Here is a 25,068-nt window from a genome sequence, read left to right as displayed (position 1 = left end):
AGAGATCAAAAACATGTTTATTGCCTTTTTGACCCGCCGGAACGGAGTTATACAATAATGCGGTGCTTTCTCCATGATTTGTTGTCCTCCAAGCTCTATCTTCACTCTGAAATAACACAATTTGCTCTCTGCAAAACGGCCTCCTGAGCAGTGTAACCTCTGGTCACACTCTGCTGCTGGCAGTTCTGGCAGCAAACGTGTTTTCGGATCTGAGTACTAGTCTTGACTTGGATGTCCACTTGTCAACCCATTAAAAACCGAACCTCGTACCACTTTTGCATAATTTGTATTATATTTCCCACAAACCAAATGACAATTTTTCTTGTGTAAATGCCGCAGCAGCCTGCTACCTCCCTGCCTTAACCAAACATGGAATTCATGAGATGATCATGACGATCACGGCGATTGGGCTCGTCCTGCTTGTAGTGGCGCAACTCCTCATAGACCGCATCGTCGGTCTCCAGCTCGTAGCGGCACAGGGGACACGAGTTGGCCTGTAGTTTGAGGCATGGCATAAGTTCTACATTAAATGGCACACACAAAATGTTTATTTACCTTCTTGAGCCACAGCAGTACACACTCCTCGTGGAACTCGTGCTTGCAGGGCAAAATCTTGTACACATCACCCAACTGGGCTGGCTCCTTGCACACCGCACACTCCAGATCGCCACCCAACTCGGACTCCAGCACCGTGTGCAACGGCAGTGCGGCAATGGCACGCTTGGAGGCCTCCGGCACTTGTATCTCAATGTCGATGCCATTCATAATGGCCAGCACCTGCAGGCGGCGATGGTGCCGCTCGTAATCATTGGCACCCTCCGGGCCGGTGGGCGTGTGGCCCAGCTCCTCAAAGTAGTCGGACATGGCTGCAAACAAACGATGAGATGAGAGTTTGACAGCAGAGACTCAGGGAACCAAATGCAAAATATTTATTTCAAATTTCTCTCTCGTACACACAGAGCAGTCGTTGCATTTCGATTAAATAATTGATTAATCGATTTAATTGTTAAGTATCTAAGAGGTCCTTTGCATTTAAAATGTTTGAATTGTAACTGTAAGATTTATTTTCATCGATTTTCTAGAGCGACACAGATGCACTCTCTCGCTTCAACAATTTAAAATTTATAAAGTCTAAAGTTACAGGCATATACTGGCTTCTCTTCTCTATGGATATTCTACGGCACTATCATAGTTATAAGTTGCTGTTGTTTTTTATGGGAGCTGCCCAGGGTAAAGATACAAAAAATGTGGCGGAAAGATGAGGAAAAGACCGAATAAAACACACAAAATTAAAAATTTCTTTTTTCGTTTCTTGTTTTTTTTTGTGTGATTTTCTTTTTAAATAATATTCATCAGTGTTCTAAAATTACTTTACGGTATTACTTCATCGTAGTTACAGAGCTTGAATTATATAAAGTAAAAACTAAGGCTAGGCAGACACAACTGTACCGTGCCTGTGTTGGGTTGGTTTTGTTTGCTCCTCCAGGGGCGCCCTTACTGGTTGTTTCTCTTACACTTTAATGTTGCATCTCGTTGCAGGCTTAACAACTAAAGGGTAGTGGGGCAGACAGCTTGCAGAATTCGTAGCATAGAGTACGAGAGTAACGGGCCTAAAATATTGTTGGGGGGCAAAGAGTAAAAACAAAAAAACAAAAGACTTAGGCGCTAGGCTTTAAAAATTAAAGTTTACGATTGCTAGAGAATAAATTAGAGGCGCCTTAGTTGGTGGATGGGTGGGCAGGGTCGTGCTTTGGGGGGTGGGGCTAATCGAAAACAGATTTATATACAGAGCGGTGGAGAGCGGGGGTTGGGGGAGCGCGCTACTTAAAAACGAACGAAACGAAAACGAATAAGTACACGGTTCTTGAATTATAGCAGAGAGTTGGATAGGCTACACATGGAGTAATTACAATGCGCATTAGATATACATATAGAAGAGAGAGGGGAGCGGGGCTGTGGGGGGGCGGGGCATATACGATACATTGATAAATTTCTATAGTAAAACGATCGGCTCTCATTAACATCTATCACTAGCATTTACAGTTAGTTCTAGTCTAGTGCTAAAAGCAGCAAAACGGCAACATTCCGTTTCCATTTCCGTTTCCGGTTCCTTTCCACTCCTGCTTGCAGCCCACTGGCCTAAGGGGGCGGGTAGTGGTGGTGCTTGTGGCGAGGATTGTGTGTGTGTGTGTGTGTGAGGGAGAGCTGTTAGGTTTAGAGCTGCATTTAAGGCACTGGGCCGCCGGACAGCCCATCCTCGTTCTAGTCTGTGATGGATATCTGCGCATAGCCCACCAGCGAACGCTCGTCGGGCACCTCGCCGGGCTGGACGCCCGAACTCAGCTGGAACGTGATCGTCTTCATGGTCGCACACTGTGCTATCAGCTGGTCCAAGTGCTGGGCCATTGGCTGTGTGTCCAGTGCGTCCACCAGGCCGGCATCCACCAGCTCCGTGGCAATGCCCTCGGCCGTGTCCTTGCCCACCATAAACTCGAAGCGTATGTCGTGCAGCTCGCGGCGTAGATTGCGCATGCGCAGCACCAGATTGACTGGCGGTGCCTCCTCGCCCACCCGCTCTTCACTGGGCAGGGGCATCTGGGCCACGCCGGCGGTTACCTCCTGAGTGCTGGCGGCGGCGGCGGCGGCAGCTGCTGTGGCGGCTGCAGCGGCAGCATTCTGTCCCGTTCCTGGCGTCACAGTCGTCGAGGAGACGCTGTGCGTAATCTCGGGCGAGGGATCCTCTCGATCGCTGTCTGAGGAGTCGGCACGCTCCAACCGATTCATCGGTCGATCCTCCGAATCAGAGTCCGAGGAGGGATGCTTGCGTCCGCCGCTTGAGCCGCCATTGTCCTCCTCCTCGCTGGACCACACCCACTCACCGGTGACGGTGCGATGCAGGCGTCCGGAGGCACCCGGCTGCCGCTTGGCCGCCTTGTGGACGCGCGTCTCCATGCTGGGACCGGACTGGAGCAGTGTCTGGGTGAGGTACTTGCGATCCTTGGCCTTCTTGAAGAACGCATGCTTCAGCAGCTCGCTGGCAGTGGGCCGTTTCGAGGGCTCCTTCTGGAGGCACTCGACGATCATCTTGCGGAATGTCTTGCCATAGGCCTTGTACTGATCCTTATCATCGGCGCCCGTGTCCAATGTGGGCGGATCGTTCTGCAGCGTCAGCATGAGCACCTTCATCGGCGGATACTTGTGATACGGCGCCGTTCCGGTGGCCATCTCAATGGCCGTAATGCCAAACGACCAAATGTCCGCCTTGAAATCATAGCCATGATCCTGCTCCATCACCTCCGGGGCCATCCAGCAGGGTGTGCCCACGAAAGTGTGACGCACCTTCTGGCGCGACAGATCCCTGCCCGTGGCCAGCCAGGCGCTCACACCAAAGTCTGCAATTTGGATGGTGCCATCGTCGCCGATGAGGATGTTGCCCGCCTTGATGTCGCGATGAATCTGACCGTTGGAGTGGAAGTACTCGAGACCCTTGAGCACCTCCTTCAGCACCGTGGCAATGGTGGCCTCATCGAAGACGCCCTGCTTGCAGTTGGACGTTCGCATCTTGTGCTTGATGATGTCCAGCAGCGAGCCGCCCTCGAGCAGGCGCAGCACCAGCCACAGCTCCTCGCGCACCACGAACGATGTGTGATAGGTGACGACATTCTCGTGATTGCACGACGACATCGCCTGGATCTCCTTGAGCAGCTCGTCCATCGACGTGTTCCACTTCTCCAGATTGATGCGCTTGATGGCGCACTTCTCGTTGCGCGGTATGCAGTAGGCGCCATGCACCACCGCCGTTGCACCCACACCGATGACGTCGCGCAGCTCGTAGTCATCCTTGGAGTTGGGCCACGGCTGCTTCTCGGGCACATTGGCCGCTCCAGCGGCGGCCACATTGTTGCTGGACAGGGTGGCGGGTATGGAGGTCATGCTCTTGGCTGTGCCGGCGGCGTGCGGTGGCGGTGTTCCTGGACGTCTGCGGGGCTGCTGTGATATCGCCGGTTGGCTCTGCGAACGCTGCTGCGGATGCCTGGCTCTCGCTTGAGGTTGCTTGCACACCACAAAACTGTCTCTCTTTGGTGCAGCCTGCTCCTTTCTGGGATGGAATTCCTCGTCCTGTTGCCGGTAGATCGCTGGATGTCCTCCTGCTAGGCTCACGCAGGACAAACGCTTCTGCTGCTGCTGCACGTTGTAGCTGCCCGAGTGGGAACTTTCTCTGGCTGCTGGCTGCGACTGTTCCTTCTGCTGCTCTTCACGCTCCTCTTGCTGACGCTTCTCCTTCTTGGCAAAGCAACCAAATAATTGATTTGATTCGTTTGCTGCCGAAGTTGCTGCTTTGCTCTGGCTCTGGCTCTGGTTGTTGTTGTTGGCGATGTGCGCAACCTCTGCAATAGAGCAAAGAGTAGATTTCGGGTAAAGTTTTGGGCCATGCCTTTTTGTTTTATCGTCATACAAAAACAAACAACAAGTCTACAAAGATAAACCGAGCTCTATTTCCGTTACATTTCTTGGGAGGAATAAAATATGAGAGAAAAGAGCGAGAAAGCGCGAAAGAGAAGCCAAAATTGGTTGAAATTTTGATTTCGTTTCCGAAAATTTTCAATGAAAAGATATTTTATCTGTTGTGGGTTGGGTATGTAGGTATTATTCAGTGACCATTCCATGGATTTGTTGCTTAGTCACTATCTAAATGTGGTTAGGCAAGGGATGATTCAGTGCATAATCTATGAGAGGTCTTAATAGTCACAGCCTAATACACAATTCTTCAAATTTAAGCTTTATCTATTTATTATACATATATTTGTACAACATTTAAAAGTTTAAAAGTTTAAATATTTGTTGCTATTATAATCGTTTTGTGTGAAAATAAAGTACTACATTTTTGACGCGGGGATTTACCCGCGCGTTTTGGCACAATAAATAACATTTTTACGCCCAACACATGTCGTACTGGCAGCTCCTGCACCCCTCTAGCACCCCACCCATCAGTCAACCGCTGTAATGCTAAATTTTTCCACGTTTCGCTGATAAGGTTTTCGTTTTATGAATAGACGCTGCAGTATGCACATTATTCTGGCCCACGACTGTTTGTTTGGCCGATCGGTCAACTGTAATCGTGCTCTCTTTTGCTTGCTCTCTCTCTCGCTATCTCTCTGCTGCTCCATGTAGCATAAAAAACATTTTACTCGCAATGAATGTGGGGAATGCCGGAGAGCGGGAGGAGGTGAGCGCGGGACCAATGACCGCATTGAGCTATAAATAGCAGCAGCAGCAGCAGCAACAACAACAACAGTAACGTGTGGAAACCGTAATTAGCTTTCAGCTAAAATGTTCATAATAATGATATTGTTCCACTTAGTCGCTGGAGTGTAGTACTCCGTGGTACCATAATGTAATCAAAACTTGAGATAAGACCTGCCCCGAAACTGTGTACATGTACATACGATGAAACTTGAATGAAAGCCCATTTTTGTCGACTATACGATACCTGCAGTGGATATAATTTTAATGTGAAAAGAAAACAGATCACTCACAACGGAAATTGTGTCTGTACTTTGGGCCACAAAAGCAACCACGTAGCGGATTTTCTCCGATATCGATGCTAAACTCTAAAAATGTGGCTAGCTTGATATTCTATTGCATCTTAAATATTGCTATGCATATACATACATACATACATACATATATCCCCTTACTCAAATTACAATGGGTAGCAAATTACTGCAACTAAAATTCCAAGAAGATATCTATGACAAGGCGAAGAGTGCGATAAAGGCCTCCAGTTATCGGACGTGTCATGTGGCCGGGGTCTGGGTCCGGGCCTGGCACTTAATTAAAACCGAAATCAGCTAGGCAAACAGCAATTGTTATTATACATACATAGATACTACATACAAACATACATACACATGCATATGCACGTATTATATACATACATATTTTTTGGGGCTAACTGAATTTCACAATTTAACACTTTTTGGGGACCGTATATTCTAATGGGTTACTCAAATAAAATAAAATGCGAAGCAGAGGCATAAAAAAATGTTTACACAACAAACAAAACGACAGAAAAAAGGAAACGGCGTCGAAGACGTAGAGTACAGGAAACGCCTCTAAAACCGGCGCAGACCCAACAAAACAAAAACAAAACACTTGGCAACAGTCATTAGGCAAAGGAGAGGGAGTGGAGCGGACTGAAGCGGGACCTGTGGCTGCTAATTTAAGCAAAGACAAACACAAATATTTCTAAGTAAAATGTTGCCAAAGAGGCGCCTAGAAAATGTCAAAATAAATCAATATCAGAACCTAAACATCAGGCTGCCAAGGTTTTGCTGTTCGAAGCATTTGATACCCTCGCACATCGATCGCTCATTAATGAAATTCACATTTCGTTCGTATACTTTTTTGGGTGTTTGATTTGTTGAATTCTTTATAGTATAAAGATTTTTCGACAATATTTTGACAAACTGCAGGCATATAAAACCTTCTGGGACAAACTTTATGTAAAAATCATGTTACTCCCAACAAGGGCATTCGTAGGAAGAGATGGCGTGGAGCCAAAGGAGAAGCGACAGATCAAAGGAGGGATGGTGGGCAGAGAGCACAGCACACCAAAAGAGATAGAGAGGGAGCGAGCGCGGTGCAGTCACACGATCATGTGCAAATGATAAGCACAAGTCTGCGTTGTCACACGACCACGTAAAGTGGAAAAAAATTGATTTCGTTTCATCATCACACACACACACACACTTGAGGAGAGTTCAATAAATTTTCATTTCGGTTTTTATTGATTTCACGCAAAAGAAATCAAAACAATTTACGCAAAATTATGAAGAAACCGTTACATTGTGTTGCTGGTGTTGTTCTTTGCCTCCTCTTCTGCTTCTTGTGCCTCCTTCTCGACGCACGCGCGCGTTTTCTTCGTCTTCTTTTGGTGCTGCCGTTTCGTTCGTTCTGTCGCTCGTTTCACGCGATTTCGACGCGTTTTCATCCAACGCCGCGCAACAACTGTGCTTTTGCTCGAGCGGCAGCAGCGCTAACGTCGACCAACGTCAGCGACGGCGACGCGTAACAAGTGCGCCAACGGCCTGATTGGCAGAGAGGGCCACCACAACGGACAGCGGGGCAGGCAAGGGGCAACAGCAACAACAAGCATTCGTTAGAAAATACAAAAATAAATGTATTGAGCAAATATCAACAGCAACAACGGTTACGACAAGGAGTGGTGCGGGGGTTGTGTTGCCGTTTGGCATGGCAAAAGAGACTAAGCGAACAAGAGTGAGAGAGAAACCGAAAGAAAAAGAGCGAGCGAGCGAGTGAGAGCAAAGCTGTGCACAGTCCGCACAGTGGGTAGAATCAAGCGCTTTTACAACTGATTTTAATGATAGGAAACAATTTCCTTACTTTCAATTCGGAATCTTAAAACTAAAATTAAAATAAAATCTCTAATCAAATACAAATTTTTATTAATATTATTTTTATAGGGAAAAAAGTTCTTTCTTTTTGCAAATAGTTTCTTGAGTTGAAATATTGAAATTTTTTCTATCTCAACATTTGACTTTCATTCCCATTGACAAATTTAACATTCACAGGGTTTTATTTTCCCGTCTCCTTTAGTTTATTCGTTCGACTTTTTTTGTGTACTCAGATTTTATCAGCTCTGACGCGCACGATAAGTGAAAAACGTTTCCAGCTACAGCACACGGGAACAATTAGCAACAATAAAAAGTCCAAAAAGAGTAGAGCATAGAGACAAGACAACTGACGTATTTTCTATACCGCACCCAGACCCCAAATGGATTCCAGCCCGCCTCCAATCTCACTGTCCCTTCCACTTGGTTATCTCTCTCTGTGGGTTTGGATATAATATACTAATTGTTCCATTGGGGTGGTGCGGATGTAGGGAGGGTTTGTGGTGGGGACGTGTTGAGGGAAGCCCGAAAAATACGTTCGTAAAGCTATCATGGAAAATTTGTAAATTGCATTCACAACAAGCCCGTAGAGTAGACCTCAAAATGGGGGAAAGTTAGACACCAGCCATATGGAAATATACATTGTACATACATACATATGTACATATGTAGATATATCTGTATAATTTATGCATGGGTACAGACATACAGATAAACTTAGTCGTATATTTTGATATGTATCTTCAGACTGTGTTGTATGTATTCTGTTTGTATAGAAATTATAGGATCAGTAGTCTGCATTGGCAATGGCGTGAAATTCTTCTCTGCTATGCATGAAAATGCGCCATCGTTGGACCCGAAGACTTATAAAAATAAAATTCGCACACAACACGCAGTCAGACACACACAAAGGAACACACACACGCACTTCCCATTTTTGCGTGGCGGCTCTATTTATAGATCGTCTGCTGTTTGCATATCATTTCCAATGCAGTTCGGCCATGGCAGCGTATACACAGGGGTGGTGTGTGCTAAGAGAAGGATGAGGCTGGGGGCTGGAAAAGGTGATCGTCATCAGCGCTATGCGTAGGTACTATGTTTGTGTGCGTGAGTAGAAAGCAGAATGAAATGGGAAAAGGAAGAAAAGAAGTCGACGAATGAATACTCTTCTTTGTGTTGATGTGTAATTGGCTTCCAGGTGAAGCTTTCTTGTTTGCGGAAAAGTGTTTGCAAAGCCATTTATGGGCAGGCATTCCCTCTCTCACCCATCGCTGCAGAGCGCTCCTGCGATCCTCTCTGAGCGAGTCCCTCACTGCGCACTCTCACATCAATTCTAGTATAGAATTTGAATGAGAAGATAAAGGGCAAGAAAAGTAACGACACTTAATGGAAAAGAAGATCCTACACTGAGACAAATGAATGGAACGCAATCGAATGATTTATGCTTTTTCGACAGCAACACATTCTGCGAGTGTTTAAACAGACATTTATCGCTTTTTAGTAGCGGAAGTAAAACCTATCAAACTGGAACAATCTACCAAAATGAGCAGGTGATTCATAACTACTTGATCCACTTGTCTCATTAGCGGAAAACACTTCAGTATCATAAACTCTCGACTATAAATTTATTTTATAACTACTTAAAGCAAATAATTTAAGCCACTTCACTTGGAAAAATCGAATAAAACAGACACCTGGGCTAATTTATGGCCCATAAATTAGGGAAAATTATACAATTACACAAATATTCAACAACTTCATTAAAGTAGATGAAACGAAATAAATTGTATACTAAACGATATACTTTTTTAATTTGTTATTATTTATTTTAATTCATTTTAAGGCAAATAATGCATTTTTATTGACACTTTAACGAGCTGCTTGTCGCTCTGCAGTTGCTTGAACTTTGCATGGCATGGCAATTGCAAACAATAATCATACAATATTAATTGTTGACACAATTTGCACTGTAATCGACAGCTAAGAATATTACACTCATAGCATATGTATTCGATGAGTTCAGTGTCGTGCCAAGTGCCCAAGTGTCTGTTTTGTTTGGATTAGGATCTCTGCTTTTGGCTGCTTGCGAGACTTTTCAGCAGTTTTCATGTGGAAGAATAATTGATTATCTGGTTTTTGCATTTAGTTGCTGCAATTTCAACACAGCTTTAGGCATTGACATTGATTAATGCATTTTGTAAGTGAACTGCACTCGATCTTGGCATTACATTTTCTATATTTTCAACGATCAATCACTTGCGTGCAGTATAAATATTCGAATGGAAAGCCAAGACACTAAAAATAACTACTTCGGATATGTTTGAACCAATGGAAAATGAGAAAGTCCAAGATGGGATAGTAATTTTCTAATTTAATTGACTTCTAGCGCTCAATGTGTTTTCATCTTTTAAATAAATTATTTAAATTTTTGGCACTCATTTCTGGTATTTATAAATTGTTCAGCTACAGTTTTTATATTCCATTGTTTTTTCTAGCTTTCCAATTTGATTTATTTACATAATTCTTTTGAAATATTTAAGCGCAAACTCCATTTCTTTGCACTTTTTATTGACATTTTTATTATTGGAGCACACCAATAATTTCAAAATGAAATTATCCTAAGTCGGGGATATTTATAAATCAACGTCAGTCAGGTTCGAGTTTTTCCACCAATTTCGCTAAACGGGCCCACAACTCTTGGTACTCCACACACTCTCCACTAATTTATACACCTAAATGAAAAATCTATCTATAACCAGGGGATCATTAATTTGACTATTTGCTGTACACACTTTTGGCTTATAAAATGACAAATGCGGGTCATATGAGAAATAAATTTGAGTCTGGCGATAACATTAAATTCAAATTAGTTTAGTCACAAAATGGAAATTTGTGCCGGGGTTTTTTTTGTGTGCGGATTAAATATTGTGAAATTGTTATAAATAAATCAAACCCACTTTGTTTGAGGCACATAAAATTGAGTAGCTGCATTTTGTCGTGCACACACTTTAGAGTTTCCAAATTTATATATTTTTATTCACACGTTTGTGGGTTTTGAGATTTATTTTAACACTCGAGGGACACTTGAGGACCGGCGTCCTGCCCAGCGGCTATCAACTTGCGATTGCGTTTGATTGTAGGTCGAACGGTTGGAGATCGAGATTCGTTTTGAATGCAACTCAAAATCGCATTGCTCCAACGATCGAACGATCGAACGGCGAACGACGGACAGCGGACGGCGGCGTTCGCTCCTCCAGCGCGCAAATCACAATTTCGACTGAACTTCACAAATCGTTGTAATCAAACATTTAAAATGAACATTTTCTGTTTTTTTTTTTTTTTTCGTTAAGCAATAAACAACAATAAAAATTAAATGAGCTCTACAAATGGCGGAACACGACGAAAACAGCAACAATAACAGCCATAACGATCCGTAGCAACGGCAAGGGCAACGCTGGCGGAGGGGTTCGGTGGCGATCGCGGCGGAACCTGTGCAAAATGTGCGAAATTTTGCCGCCTCCATAATGTCGGACGCGTTGGCGTTAGTTAGTTAGTAGTAGTAATTCCCTGTCTATATTTGTATTTGTATCTCTGGCTCTATCTGTAACTGTATCCGTATAGGTTTCGGCGGCTGCTTTATAGCTAAAGCTCGGCTGTCCCCCCATTAAGTAATACGAATGAGTGATTGACTTTGATTTCAAATTGAGGAGAATTCGTTGGGGCTGGCAAACGAATTTTATTTGCATATTTGCAGGGTTCCAGTTCCGAACCAGAACCAGATCCGATCCTCTAAAATTTCTCCCAAATGCAGCTAGAATTTAGTTACATTTTCGATTGATTTATTTAGTTATCGAATCCACACACGCAAACGAAGCTACGTTGATGATTTCGGGGCAGGAGGAACATTGATTTCCGATTGTGGATTGTCGAGGGAACTACCGAACTCTGACTGCGGATCGATGAGGAAAGTGCCCATCTCTGGTTATGGATGGGCGAGGGAACAATCGTACTACTGGACGATTTTTTGCTCGGTTCCGAGACATTCTCGAAGACTGCATCCTGCAGCTGTATATTTCGATCGTACAACTTTTTGAACCACTGTGCAAAGTCCAAATTCTCCCGACGGCCACCCACACTCATTCTGCCTATCTGGATGTCCTTTTCCACGCCCACCTTCTGCAGCGCGTGCTGCAGCAAAATTAAGTTCGACTGGTAGTCCGACTGTAGCCGTGAACCATATTTCACCTTCTTCAGGTTGATGATACCCGGGCGCAGTTGGTTAAATAACTGACAGTACTCTGCACCGGAACCCAAAGCCTCCAGCTGCTTGATCTCAATGTTGAGGGTTTCATTCACCCACTTGATGAGCTCCTTGCGCGACAGATTCTGTGAAGGTTGTGAGTTTCTGGTGTGGTACACGTTCTGCATGGTTCTGCACCTCTTTTTTTTAGCAAATTTGGAAAACCAAAAGGTAACTTAGACTGCAAAATGTAAATCTAACAAAATATTTGGCTATTTTCCCAGAAATTGTGTCGCTTCTGTCCAATGTTTCGAAAAAGATTTAACAATTTGGAACACATTATTTGACATTTGACGCTTTGGTTACTTTTAGGGAATATTTCTGGTTGATTTTTCATGCAGAATTAAATTTTTATTTAATTTGTATATCATTTTAGTGAATTCCAAATGTAACTTTCACTGGCAAAAGATTCTTTTAAGCCAGGATTACACAAACAAATATTTGAAATTAATTTATTTTTATAGCATTAGTGTAACTCCCTCTCCCTGGTAAGCCTTAACCCTAGCTCAGCCCACATTAACCCACGTTTTAAGCGCCACTGTACTCAAGTTTTTACTCATTGCAAGGCATGCGCCTTTATCTCATGTTTATATTATTTTAACAATTAGAGGAAGTTTATTTTTAAATTCTTTTTTATAGTTCAAGTTGCTTTCTTTTTTTTGACGAGGTAGGGGGAATTATTGTATCCAACGAATAATCGAAAAATGTGTGAAATTTGTCAGGCTGTGCAAATCTGTATATGTATCTACGAATGTACACACACAAGCGTATATCTGTATGCGTAGGACGTTACTTTTTATGCGCACCGGCAACACGAGTCAAGTGATCGAACGCCCTCAAAAATATTTGACACACAAAAGACAGAAAGTCCCCCCCTCCGGGATTTAATTAGCGCCCAATGTTATATGACACGTGTGTGGTGTGGTGCGGCGTGGTGTGGGCGGGCCAAAGGTTGAGGGTTCCGTGCACTTCCAATGTTTCAGCTTCAAGGCAGCATTAACGGCCATCAGCCATTGGCACTTGTCAAATTTTTGCTTGCGTGACAATTGAAATTGGAGCAAAACTTATGAATGGGAAAACTACAAGCAGAATGTAGACTCTACATTGTAGAGCAATGCGATGGTAAAAATTAGAGCTAAGAATTATGGGAGCGACAGTTTGGTCGCTAGATTGCTATTCTAACATTTTAGAGCCTAACATTTTGCTTCTACTGTAGAAAAAACCAATCGAATCGATGTAGAATCGGGCACAAATGTCGCCTTGAATTCTCCTAGGCACAAATGGCACACATCATTAACATATTCTACCCTTGTGATCCATTAAAAACAAATATTTCGTTAAGGTTCATGAAACTCTATACCTACATTTTGCATAAACAAAAGCAAATATGCATTACTTGTGCGAAAAATGCCAACACATATTTCATATGCCAAAAAAATGATTGCTCAAATGTTCAGTTCAATTTGCTGGTCAAGATTTCATGTGATCTTTCTCGCTGTCAAGGCAAGGACGCTTGGGTCTTTTGCACTCGCAAAATGTTGGCAAAATACAACATAATAAATAAATCAATATTCTTGAAAGCAAAATGTTATACAGGGTTCGAGGGTACCGGCTGGCTGCGGTCAATGAGCCGCAGAATGTCTACGTAAAATGTGCAGGAAGTAAATGTTTGCGGGAACGTGCATGACAAATTTGATAATTATTCAAGATTTCAGTTGATTTTAAACCATTTATTGAGATGGTCAATGGCTTGTATGTCTTATATTTTGTATCCACAGAGAATTTACCATTTTCCACCCATAACATTTACCAGCGATCCATAAAAGTATCTGCACTTCCCCTCTGAACATGGGAATGCCACTCGACAACATCACATCTCAATTATACAATATTTGTTATACAATACAGGTTAACCTTGCCACAAATCACACACAAAACGGGGCACGTACAACGTTCAGATCTCTGTCCCTCAATATGCAAAATAATCGTTAAGCCAGCCCCAGCCGCTTGCGACGCGCCACACAGATGACAATGCCTAAAAATAGCAATCGCAATTGAAATGTCGGTCCATATTAAGCACTGAATGGGAAGCCCAGTTATATGAACTTTGGTTCTGGTTTTGGTTTCTTTCTCTCTGCGCGATCTTTTGTTGTTGTTTATTTTTGTGGCTAAATTTAAAACGTTAAACGTCACGTTGAGTGGGTAGGAAATGGTGCACACAATGCAATGGAGGGGGGGAGAGAGAAGCTCTGTCGATCAGCCAGCCCTTCACGCTGCAACACACAGTGGAGGGTCCCCCGCTACACCCTGTGACACACAGTGGAGGGTTTCCCGCTACACCCTGTGACGGACAGTGGCGGGTCCCCCGCTGCACCCTGTGACACACAGTGGAGGGTCTCCTCTGCAGAAACGGTAAATTACAAGCAAACAACAACACAAGTTCAAAGTCAAAATACAAATTGAACAACAGAAAAGACACAAGGAGAGGGGGAGAAAGAGAGCAAGAGAGAGAGCAAACTAAATGCCTGTCTGTCAGCAGACCCAACAATTCCGTCGCCTGAGCGGGGGTGGGGGTATGATGTTCATGATGATGATGAGGATGATGCTGCTGACTGTTGACGATCCTCAAACATGATCATTATGTCAATTTGTTGTTGTTTTTCCGCTCTACCGAGCATGCAAACAAATTAAGTCTGAGGGCGGCGCCGCACCGTGGCCCCCAGTGTATAGCGACTAGCGAAATTTAATTAGCATTAGCCCCACTGTACGCTGTCTCTCTGTGCCCTCCCACACATTTCCGCGTGCTAGCAGTGAGGCAAATTGAGCGATTAGCGCCGAGCAGAACGTGACCCAACAGATACTCCTCCCCCTGCCCGCACACAGCCAGTTCCCATCTCAATTTAATTTCGATTTTAGATCAACATTTAGATTGGACTTTTGTGCATTGCAATTTAGTTTAATGCGTTTCGTCGTCTGGCCCCATCAGCAGCGCTTCCCGTACCCGATCCGATACGATCCCATTGAAGCGTGTTCTTTTGATGACTTTAGAATATTCCCACATACCGATGACTAATTAGTGTTGAATTTACATTTTTACTATAAATACTACAATTAGCTTTACAAAATGATTACGGGGTATTTCTTTTTTTCAAGTCTTTTAATCTGGTGTAGGATTAATTTATTCTTTAGAAATTGCACAACGAAAAGAACTGCCTGGAGAACAATTAACTGCCACGCGCGCTCTCTCACAGAGCAGCTTCGCCAGCACACTTGCATTTTATCAAATTCAAAAGTAAAACAAAACATCCAATAATTGGCTTTAGATTTAAATTAAAAATTAAATATTAAAGTTAAAAAATCATGAGAAAATCGGCAGGAAATGCAATCCAAAGAATTTGTTGGACTCCCAGAGTTTAATTATTATTATTATCTATTTTAATCTGCCAATAATTGAAGTGTAGTTTATTGCAAAATTGATCAATCAATAGAATTTTGAATATTTAAAAATTTAAACTTAATTAAAAGTTACCCTTAGATATGCTATGCAGTGTAAAGAAATGTAAAGAAAAAAGATTTTTGTTAGTACAAACGAAAGAAGGTAAAGGAAAAAGAGGAGGTGTAAATAAGTATATTAAAGGTAGTGCTGGAAAAAGGTTTTATCGAGAAAAAAATAACATGGGAAAATGAAATTATTTTTCTACCTAAAACCCTGAGCAGCTCTTGGGAATCTACATTTATGGGAAGCCAGTAATGTTTGCTATTTTAATTGTAATTCAAATTTATGGGACCTACTTTTATCACTTGAGGAATCTTCTGCTACTTACCAGAGAATGCTGCAAAATCTGTAAAAATAAATATAAAACACTTTAGAATCTTGGGAATTTTCAGTTAAAAATTTGTAAAAGGCAACTCGAAACTTGCGCGATAATTTCCATAAAATATTGGACATGTAAGAGATCGGGAGAAAATATAAAAATGATAAAGAGAAGGGGCCGGCAATAATAAATAATTAGAGCACATAAATTTTGATTTGTAAATGTGCAAATAATTTATTTTTTCGATGCGGGAGCAGGCCAAAAATAAATGACTTTCGATCGAATGTGGCCCGGCCACAAGACTTATCTTCATGCCAATAAATATAAAACTTATCCCGCATGCATATAAATTATGAGCAGCCGATGGCCACCGACACACGGCATCGAGATGGCCACCAATTTTCTATGCCAAAAGTGGCCAAAAAATGCAGCGCTAACAGACGGAGCGGAGGCATGTACATAGGTGCTCGTGTGGCACCTGTTGCAACCAATTAGGCGTATGACAGCATAAATAAGGATATTTTTATCAAGTATACATTTATTTACGGCCAAAATAAACACTAATTAATAGGGCAAGTTGTGGGAAATGTTCCTCTACATTTTTCACAAATTTTCCCACACCAGAAATTTGCTGCAATATTTGTAGACTCAATGGGGCAGAGTTTTGGCTTTGAAAGTTCACACAAAACAGCTGCAGACTTGAATAATCTGTCATAAATTATAAACACAAGTTATGTTGCAATATTCTAAAATTCTAACAACAATAATACTTCATAATAACAGACTCTCGTCAACACGTTCGCTGTCACATCAACAAAATACAGACGACACGGCACGTGCTGTAAAACCCATTAAAAATATTTTCCAACAGGCATTAAACGAGAATAAATAATGGCAAAACTGAGAGAGCGTATTAAAATATGAAATCTTTGTGGACAATAAAATGACATGCAAGACAAACAAATTGCGCTTAAATTTATGACAGGCGCTCGCTCCTCGATGTGGGCCCACACGGCCCGGCCCGTCCTACGACAACGGACACACGATGTGCCCAAATATGATATATGGCCAATGCAAAAAATTGAACGAAATTATTCAAGTATTTTGTGCAAATATTATTAAAGCCAAAAAACCAAAAGAGAGATATTGTTGCACATACAGAAATACAATTTTTAGGCACTGGGAAGGAAAAGACAGTAAATGCTGGCAAATATTTTGACATTAATTCAATATTCAATTTGCAAGGAAATGCAATTAAATTAAATATGAAATATATTTCTTTTAAATACTAAACACATTTATTTTGTATTTGAAATATATTTACATTTAATATTTTATTTTCTTGCCCAAGTTTAAGCATAAGCACTTTATTTTTCGATGCAAAACAATTGGTTAAAAATACAATTAAAATCTTAGGGTAAATATTCCAGTCTCTGGACCTATTTTCTTATTTCTGTGAGTCTCTTTCCGACGTTTTGTGTTAGAGTTTAGAGTTTTTAATGGTCCCCAATCGCATTAAAAAATGCACTGAGTATCTGCTGTGATTCCCTCAGTGTTTGCCTTCCATTAGGAACTAATCTAATCGCAATCTTTAATCGAATTAATGAAATTTTAAGTGTTTCTATATTTAGGCATGACTACACGCAAAGGCGGGGGGACTTGCCTGGTCATAAGATGACAACAATATGGAAATGCAAATCAATAAATGAGGCAAACTGTACTTCGGTGACAGCAATCGGCAATTAGGAAGGAAGGGCGCCCCAGGGGCGACAATTGCACGTGGTTCGCACAATGTCACGGGGCAAATGGTCGACGACAACTATCTAAACAATTGCCAATAGGCGCATTCCGAGCATAAATTGCACGCCACGGATGCAACTAATTAGAAACGTAAATTGCCAATTGCCACTTGGGCCAGGCCACAGGTGTAAATGGCACGATTATTCCATTATGATTGCCACTCCGCTTTAAGCTCCCAACCCCCCGTTGATCAATTGAATTAGCAACACGGTTTACCCCTCCACTCCCTCCCCACCCTGCATCCCATTCCATTGTTATCGATTTCAGCGGTTTTGGCAAGGTACAGCCACGCGACTGTGGCATGCGGCCTACTTGTGAAATTCTTTGGCAATTAGGATTCAGCCATGTGTTCATAGGTGTGGAGTCCCAAATTTATTAAAGAAACACTTAATACAATTATTTATGCAAAGGGAAAGTATTAAGGGGTGGCCGACAATGAGATTTTTAAGGCATACAAATTTCAATTCAGATCCGTGTATCAGTGGCAATTTATTGTTTTTCTTCAGGTTTCAAAAATATTATCAAAAATTACTAATTAAAAAGCAGCTCTAATTTCTCTCTCTTTTAAATACTGTTTAACAATTTCGCAAATAATATTTTGTTATTAATTATTGTTTTGCAATGTGTTGTTGTTTACTGGTGTAATAATTATCTGACAATTAACGTATTGATGTCAAGATTGTAAGATAATTAAACTTTCATTATAGGATGAATGCAATTTTTCAACTAACTCGCAGAAAAAAAGAGAAATTGCGAAAGAGAAGTAAGAGAAATTTTGCGTACTGGCAAAAGCTCCCCTCAAAGAAAAAATTCCCTTGCCACTTAAGGTAACTGTTTATGATAAGAGAGGATTAAGAGTTTGGTTCACGTGACGAGCTACGTAGGATTATGAGAGTGATCCACCGCATAAGCTTTTAAAACCTTTTGGTGAGACCGAAATTCAATTGAACCACACAAAGCCCAGCTGGAATTATTGTTAACCTTCAGGAATTGGTGTGTGAAAATTAACCTTAGTGATGTGTTCCGACAGTAACTATAGTTACAGCAGCGGCAATAAAAAATGATAACACGCTAAATGAATGCGTATTGCATAATGTATTTGTCTCTCTCTCACACTCTATTCTTTGCTGGCTGTCGCCTGCAATTGAAAATGCAAATTGCGCGGGAATTGGAAAGAACAGCTGGGCTGGGGCCGGCGGGACAGCTGCACTGCTCTTGCTCTCTTGGTCTCTCTTTCGTTGCTGCACCCACAATCCAGAGAAATGGGTGGAAAGCAGCAGAAAAGCCGCTAATTGGGGCTAGTTGGTGAGCGCTGGGTAGCATCGTCGTCCATTTGAAGTTCGTATCAATTAAGAGAAATGCAGCAATTCAATCAGTCCCAGGGTGTGCCGGCGCAATGTCGCTGGACGCCAGTGTGCCCCAGTACTAGACGCGCGTGTTCCAATTCCAAACGGTGACACGCATAACCTCACACAACTACAAGCGTATTCACTGAGTCACCCTCTCTCTCTCTCGCTAAAGCACACTCTCTCTCTGTGTGGTTGCTCTCGCCGCACAGATGACAACAAGCAAGCCGGTATTTTCGTACAATACACAATCAAATAAAACAAAGAGAGAGGGAGAGAAGAACTACACAACAAAGGCTAAGCAGCGGCACTTAGCTAGAACCAGTTACGGAGATTCAAATGAGGAATATGCATAAAAAAAGCGAAAAAGATATGTAGGATATGGAGAAAGACAGAGGGGGAGGGAGAAAGAGAGTAGAACCAACCTGTTTTCCCTTTGCCGCACAGTCGGCAAAATCGATGAAAAACCAATAGGCAGAGGGCACGCAGCCGGACTGGGGCACAGCGATTTTTCTTCCTCAGACTGATGCACTCACTCTCCTCCTCTCAGCTCCTTGGCGCCACTGCACCGCTTTGATTGATTTTTTCACCGCTCCAGATACGTTATACGGACGCAGTTAAAGCCCCGTAATATTTCGCTGGTTTGACACGAAAAAATTCCACTGCACAGTAGCGGGCCGAGGTCTGAGTTCAGCGTGACGAAACGTTTTTCGATGTTGCTTTTTGCGGTCTTCGCCGAAGGGTACAAGTACAAGGGAGGGGCTGGGCTGCTGTTCTGCTGCTGCGCTGGCAAAGATGCACTCGAAGAGTCCGAAAGCGTCGTCCACGAAATCAATGCGGCCTGCACAATTGATGGAGAAATTTTCGTTGGCAAAAAAATATCTCAAATTCGATGCACAACAAACCGAAACGTCTCAGTGTGACCGCGGATTTATCGATAAAATATACCGTCGGATTCTCTTAAATATACCGGAATGTATGAAAAAGTTTGTAAAATATACTGCAGATATACCTACAATACAATTTTGACGTCATATGACGGCATGAAAATACTTTTGTTGGCCGTGTTTCATGACCATTTCGTTCTCATTGTTTATTAAAAGCTTACTGGAGAGGGAGAGGAAGTTAGATGCTGGTGCGAGGAGTGAAACGAGACTGTTAACATAAAGGCAAATTTACTTTGGGCGGGGAATTTGAATTTAGTGGAATGGTAAAAATCTGTACATACATATGTACATAAAAGCTCAGCAAGATCGTGGATCTTCAGGTGCTATTTTCTAGGTAAGTTTGACATATGAATTAAATTTAAAAGATCAAATGTGGATAATGATTTGACTAGCTGCTTCACAGTTATTAATTTTGTAATGATTATCTTAAAAGTATATAAACAAGTATAACAGTATATAAATATATAGTGTATATAAATAATTAATGACGTGCAATACTTTCTCGGATGACTCCTGTTCACTGTCCCTTTAATATACATTTTCTCCACTTGCAGCGCACATGAAAAGCTCTCTGGCTGTAAGCTGCTGGAGCTGTTAATGGCGCTGTTAATGGCGCTGTTACAGCAACCTTCGCTGGCCCAATCTCCCTGGTAATGCTATGTAATGCTGTTTAGGTCTAGGTCAAGGCCACAGAGGCCGCTGCACGCCCTTGCCAAGCACAGCGAGGTACGAATTGTGATTTAGGTACTGGAATAATGACTGTTAGGGAGTGTACAGAGTGGGGTACATACATTTTTGCATGCATTTTCGAAGCAAAGACAATTTAACCGTAAATAAACGTATGCATGCAAGCGGATCTTGCACACACACATGCACATCATCAAAGTTTACGAGAGAGCGGCTGGCTCTCTTTGCCTTTCGAGAGAAAGAGAGGCAGAGCCTGGAGCCAGCAGTAGAGCCACTAGAAATGCCGTTACTCATTTCGCTCTCATATTGTCTTTGATCGAAGAGTGGGTGTGGTGGGTGGTGTTCAACACAACGGCCGACTGCCGCAAATGACCAAAATCCAATCAGTCAACGCTGACGACGACAAAAACCAATCAACTAAGTGTCCAAGCGCCAAGAATTAGCATAAGAAAGCCTCATCAGACGAAGCCCAGAGGCGAAGGCAGAGGCAGAGTCTGTCCTAAGTAGTGGCAGCGACGGCAGAGGCGCAGGCAGAGGCAGAGACGGAGGCTAAGCAGTGCCATGTGCTGACAGAGGCTGAGGCTAAGCAGTGCCAGTGCTGACAGAGGCTGAGGCTGCGGCTAAGCAGTGCCCACCGCTGGGGCAGAGGGAAAAACCGTTTAGCTCCTAATGAAATTTTACAACCGAAGGGCGCTCGCAAAACGACCACGTCAGCGAGCCGTGCTCCTAGTTGCTGTTTTAGTTGTGTCTGCCAAACACTCCCCTACCCCCACCCACCCAGCCAGCACTCAGCTCAGCTCCGCTCAGCTCGGCACTTGTCTGGCAAGTTTGACTTAAGTGCAGTTTTAACGCTGCTTTGTCCGTCTGCTGCAGCAGACACGGATACGGACACGGCTACGGATACGGACACGGATACGGCTACAGACACGGACTCGGTCTCTTGCATAGGATGGATGGCGGATGGATCTGTTTACCCTGCGAACGTGTTAACTGCAGGTGTTTGGCATTTGAGTTACGTGCGCACGCAACAAATGTGGCAGTATGTGGTGGCTGGAGGTGTGCAACATGGGTGCACATTCTTGGCTGTGTGCCTGGGGGGCAGCGCTACTGTATGCATTGCCTGTCGCCTGCAGCAGATGAAAACCAACAAAGCGGTGCATGTAATTAAATGTCAGCCACTGATGCGACATCCCCCTACCCACTCCCAAGTTATGCAAAATCTGAGAGTGCGGCATAATCCGTGGCACAGCAAGGGGTATTACAAGTAATTGTGGAGGACACACGGTGATGGAGTGTGAGCTTGCAGACTCATCACACAACTGACTCGCAAATGGAAACGTTACAATTGGATGCAAATTATGTGATTAGTTGGATTAGATTGGTTTGGAATTGAAGCAGGGTTGCATTCAGTGAGATTAATGCTCGATAATTATCGATTATAATCGGAGATCATAGCTGTGTAAATGAGCCTTATTAAGATTTTTGTTGGAGCTAAGACCCAATTATATTATAACCCAGAGAGATGCAACAGAGAGGCTTTAAAGGTGTAATTATTGCAACAGAATGTACCCAAAATTAAGGCCAGACACGGCAACATCTTTATAATAAACTTAACCCATCATTCGAGCCTCAAGTTTCGTGCAGAAACCTTCCGCATAATCCTTTACCAACCAGTAAAAAGTGCAGCTCATGTCTGTACCTTCCACTCCCCACACTTTCACTCTCTCTTTTCGCCTGCAAAAAGGATTAAGTGCAAATTCATTACCGTGGCCCATCAGCACTTACTTCATCCGCAAGTGTCTTCTGCCCTATCGTTGCCATTCGAGCTGGAGCCGCGCCAATCGCTTGGAAAGAAAAAAGTGATCCAGTTAATTGGCCCTTCAACCGCTCTGGCGCCGCACCAAGTGTCATTTTGCGATGGGACATGGGAGCTGCAATTAAGGCTGGTTGGTAAAGCGGCTGTGGCGGATTGTTGTACGACAATTAAAAGGCCGTGCGAGGAGCGAGACGTTGTTGTGGGCACAAACAAACAGGAAGAAGTGCTGCCACTTGGGGCGGGGGCATTGCATTTTGTGTGGAACGTGCCGCTGCAACGCATGGGACTCATAATGATGATGCTGAGACCCGCTCTTGGACCCTACTAAATGCAATCAGTTTGAGTGCTTTGATATATTGGCCAATGCCCGCAAATGAGTGCGTGACTCGAAATGCCGAGGACCACTCGATGTTGCCTCGTTTCGCACCCACACAATCCTCGTTGAAATTTAATTTCAAGTTAAGAAATATTCCGGCAAATGTCATCAGCCCAGAACTGAGTCCGACACCTGAGGTGCACTTATGGCACTCGGCAGCGGCAGCGGCTTTGGCATTGGCAGTTGGCAGTTGGCATTTGGCATTAGCATTCCTTACAGCCAGCCCAAGTCTAGATAACGAAAAAACATGCACAACAATTGCCTCGAGACGGGAATGATGATGCGAATGGGTTTTGGGTGTGGGTGTGGGTGTGGGATGTGCGGCAGGCAGCTTGTTTTGCCTCGTGGATGGATTCAGCGATTTTATGGCAGCACTTGGATTCGAGGCAAGCAACTGCACTCCAGTTCCAGCTCCAGCTCCTGCTCCTGCTCCTGGCTGCCTGGCGAAAATAAACACATTTTCAAGCTCAATGCCAGTGCGGGGCCAAAGGCGCAACAACAGAACCCGGAGAACAAAGCCGAAACGAGCCAGAAATAGAAACAGAAATGGAAAAGTATTGGCCACACATCCCCACCCCAGCAGCAGCAGCAGCTTCCACGTTCCTGTTGGCTCCTGCTGTCTGCCAACGGACATATAATGAAGTTTCGCAATCGCAGTGGCTGTGGCAGTGGCTGTGGCAGTGCCACACTGCCACCCATGCCCCGTGTGTTTGCAGCTCAAGTGTGATTACATGGGCCATGTTCGTTGGCAGCGTCCGTGTGTGCGTGTGCGTGTGTGTGTGGGTGTGTGTGTGTGTTTGTGGCATAATATTATTGTTTTTGTGCTCGCGTGTGAAATCAAACTCGGAATGCAATGGCAGTGGCAGCGGCAGTGGCAATGCCAATGCATTGGCAAAAGGATTAAAAGGAGCGGCAGAAGGCGGAACGTGCATGACATTCGACGATTGTTCCACCTGCAGCCAGTGTGATCCAGTGTGCCCCCAGCACCTCTGCCCCTGCCACGGAGCTCGCATCCGACAGCTTGTAAGTGTAAACAGATACATAAAGCCCGTCGCAACGACTATGCCAATGCGCTGCAGGACGCAGCACAAGGATATCGGAATGTTGGCACGTGGCGCACAGCACACAGGGGGGAAGCTCTTGGGGATTGAACATCTGCGGTAGGTTTCAGAGCAAAAGGTGCGCTGAGGTTGCAGTCTGAGTATTAAAAATAAATTTTAAAAAATAAATTAAATAAATATAATAATAAAAGAAGTAAAAACTGTCTTAAATAAATAATTAGAAAGAGTTGCAAGGGCTAGAAATTTGAAAAACATTTAAAAACTATAAATAAATATTTAAAATATTAAAAAATTATTGAAATAAATGAAAAAAAGAAAAGTTGGGGAAATAAATCTTTAAAATTTCTAGAAATGATTAAAAACGATTGAAATAAATGTCCAAATGAATGAGAAGTTATGGAAACAATTATTTCATTTTATTTATCATCGATTTTTAGGCGCTTAAAAAGAAATTCGAATGAATGTTAGCACCTTCAGCTCCTTTGCGTATCCCTCTAGCAGTTACTCAAATATTTCGTTACTAAAAACAAAATATTGAAGCTTCTACCTAAAATTGTTTAACCATTTTGTAGCTATCCCTTCAAGCACTCAGCAACACTGTTCTCCCTTTGTTGTCCTGTACTAAAAAAAAAAAAAAGGGTACTCTCTGATCCTCATATTTCACTTTCCAACATAATTTAGATGCACCTTTTGCCGGAGGAAGCGCAACCAGAAACCAAAACCATAACCAGACTCATCATTGCCGGCTTGTCGGCAGCTTGCCGCAGTTTCCCAAAGGGCAGAAGCAGGACCCAGGCTGGCCCACGCAGTGGCATCTGTTTCAGCAGACAATAACAGCAACAGCGAAACCCGAAAGAGCAACAGGAAGAGGAACAGGAGGAGTGGCAGCAAGGGATAACTTTGAGGCAAGCACGAGCAGAGCAGCGGAGTGCAGTTATTTGACTTTTAACTTTTATTGCTTTATGTAGTTTAGATAAACGTTTGTGGCATGCCATAAATATGCAGCATGTTAGCGTAGAAAACAAGCAGCCAAAGGGCCAAAGAAAAACTAAAGGAAAGAAGGAAGCAAACAACAACTCAAGCAGGAATTGGATTGGTTACACGGGCATGGCACTCAATAGCTTCAGCTTACAATTGCTTACTGGGTTGTTGGTGGGAAGAAGCCCCAAAATAATTATGGAAAATGTTTTGTCTACGAAGATTTGAATCTTGTAGAAGAAAATTGAATAAGCTTTCGATGTAAATTTAAAAAAAGAGCAACACAAATCCTGAAAAGTCTACCTCGATCCACCTCCTCGATGGAACGCGCTTAGTCAAGAGTTTCCGTGCAGAAAATATTGGAATGGAGTTTTCCTTTGCAGTTTCTTTCTTTCTTAAGTGAGTCTCATATCCCTATTGAAGAGCTGTGCTGCAAGTGAACTCGTGTCCTGTCTGCTGTTGGCCTTCGATGATAGACAATAAGCAGACGACACTCAGGCAGAGGGGCAAACTATTTCCGATTTATG

At 43.2% G+C, this 25,068-nt stretch overlaps 2 protein-coding genes across 7 annotated transcripts; both read right to left on the bottom strand.

Annotated features, from left to right (window-relative positions):
• Positions 1–267: 267 nt before the first annotated feature.
• Positions 268–19,613, bottom strand: LOC117896338 (E3 ubiquitin-protein ligase RNF181 homolog). Of its 6 annotated transcripts, XM_034804581.1 has the most exons (4): positions 19,102–19,613; positions 15,540–15,557; positions 556–866; positions 268–494 (listed from the first exon to the last, which is right to left on the bottom strand). In XM_034804581.1, the coding sequence occupies exons 3-4, from the start codon at positions 862–864 to the stop codon at positions 360–362; spliced, it is 444 nt and encodes a 147-aa protein (XP_034660472.1). In that variant the 5' UTR covers positions 865–866; positions 15,540–15,557; positions 19,102–19,613; the 3' UTR covers positions 268–359. The 6 variants fall into 6 exon arrangements, 5 of the variants coding, with proteins under 5 accessions (XP_034660472.1, XP_034660471.1, XP_034660474.1 ...); XM_034804580.1 differs by lacking the exons at positions 15,540–15,557; positions 19,102–19,613 and adding an exon at positions 10,373–10,421; XM_034804583.1 differs by lacking the exons at positions 15,540–15,557; positions 19,102–19,613 and adding an exon at positions 6,849–7,027.
• LOC117898995 (microtubule-associated protein RP/EB family member 1-like) lies at positions 11,259–11,843 on the bottom strand. The gene has a single exon (XM_034808738.1). It carries the CDS (start codon positions 11,841–11,843, stop codon positions 11,259–11,261), a length of 585 nt encoding a protein of 194 aa, XP_034664629.1.
• Positions 19,614–25,068: the final 5,455 nt, after the last annotated feature.

This window comes from Drosophila subobscura, chromosome O, assembly GCF_008121235.1.
Source record: "Drosophila subobscura isolate 14011-0131.10 chromosome O, UCBerk_Dsub_1.0, whole genome shotgun sequence".
Taxonomy (NCBI): Eukaryota; Metazoa; Arthropoda; class Insecta; order Diptera; family Drosophilidae; genus Drosophila; species Drosophila subobscura.
This window is presented reverse-complemented; position numbering and strand designations above follow the sequence as displayed.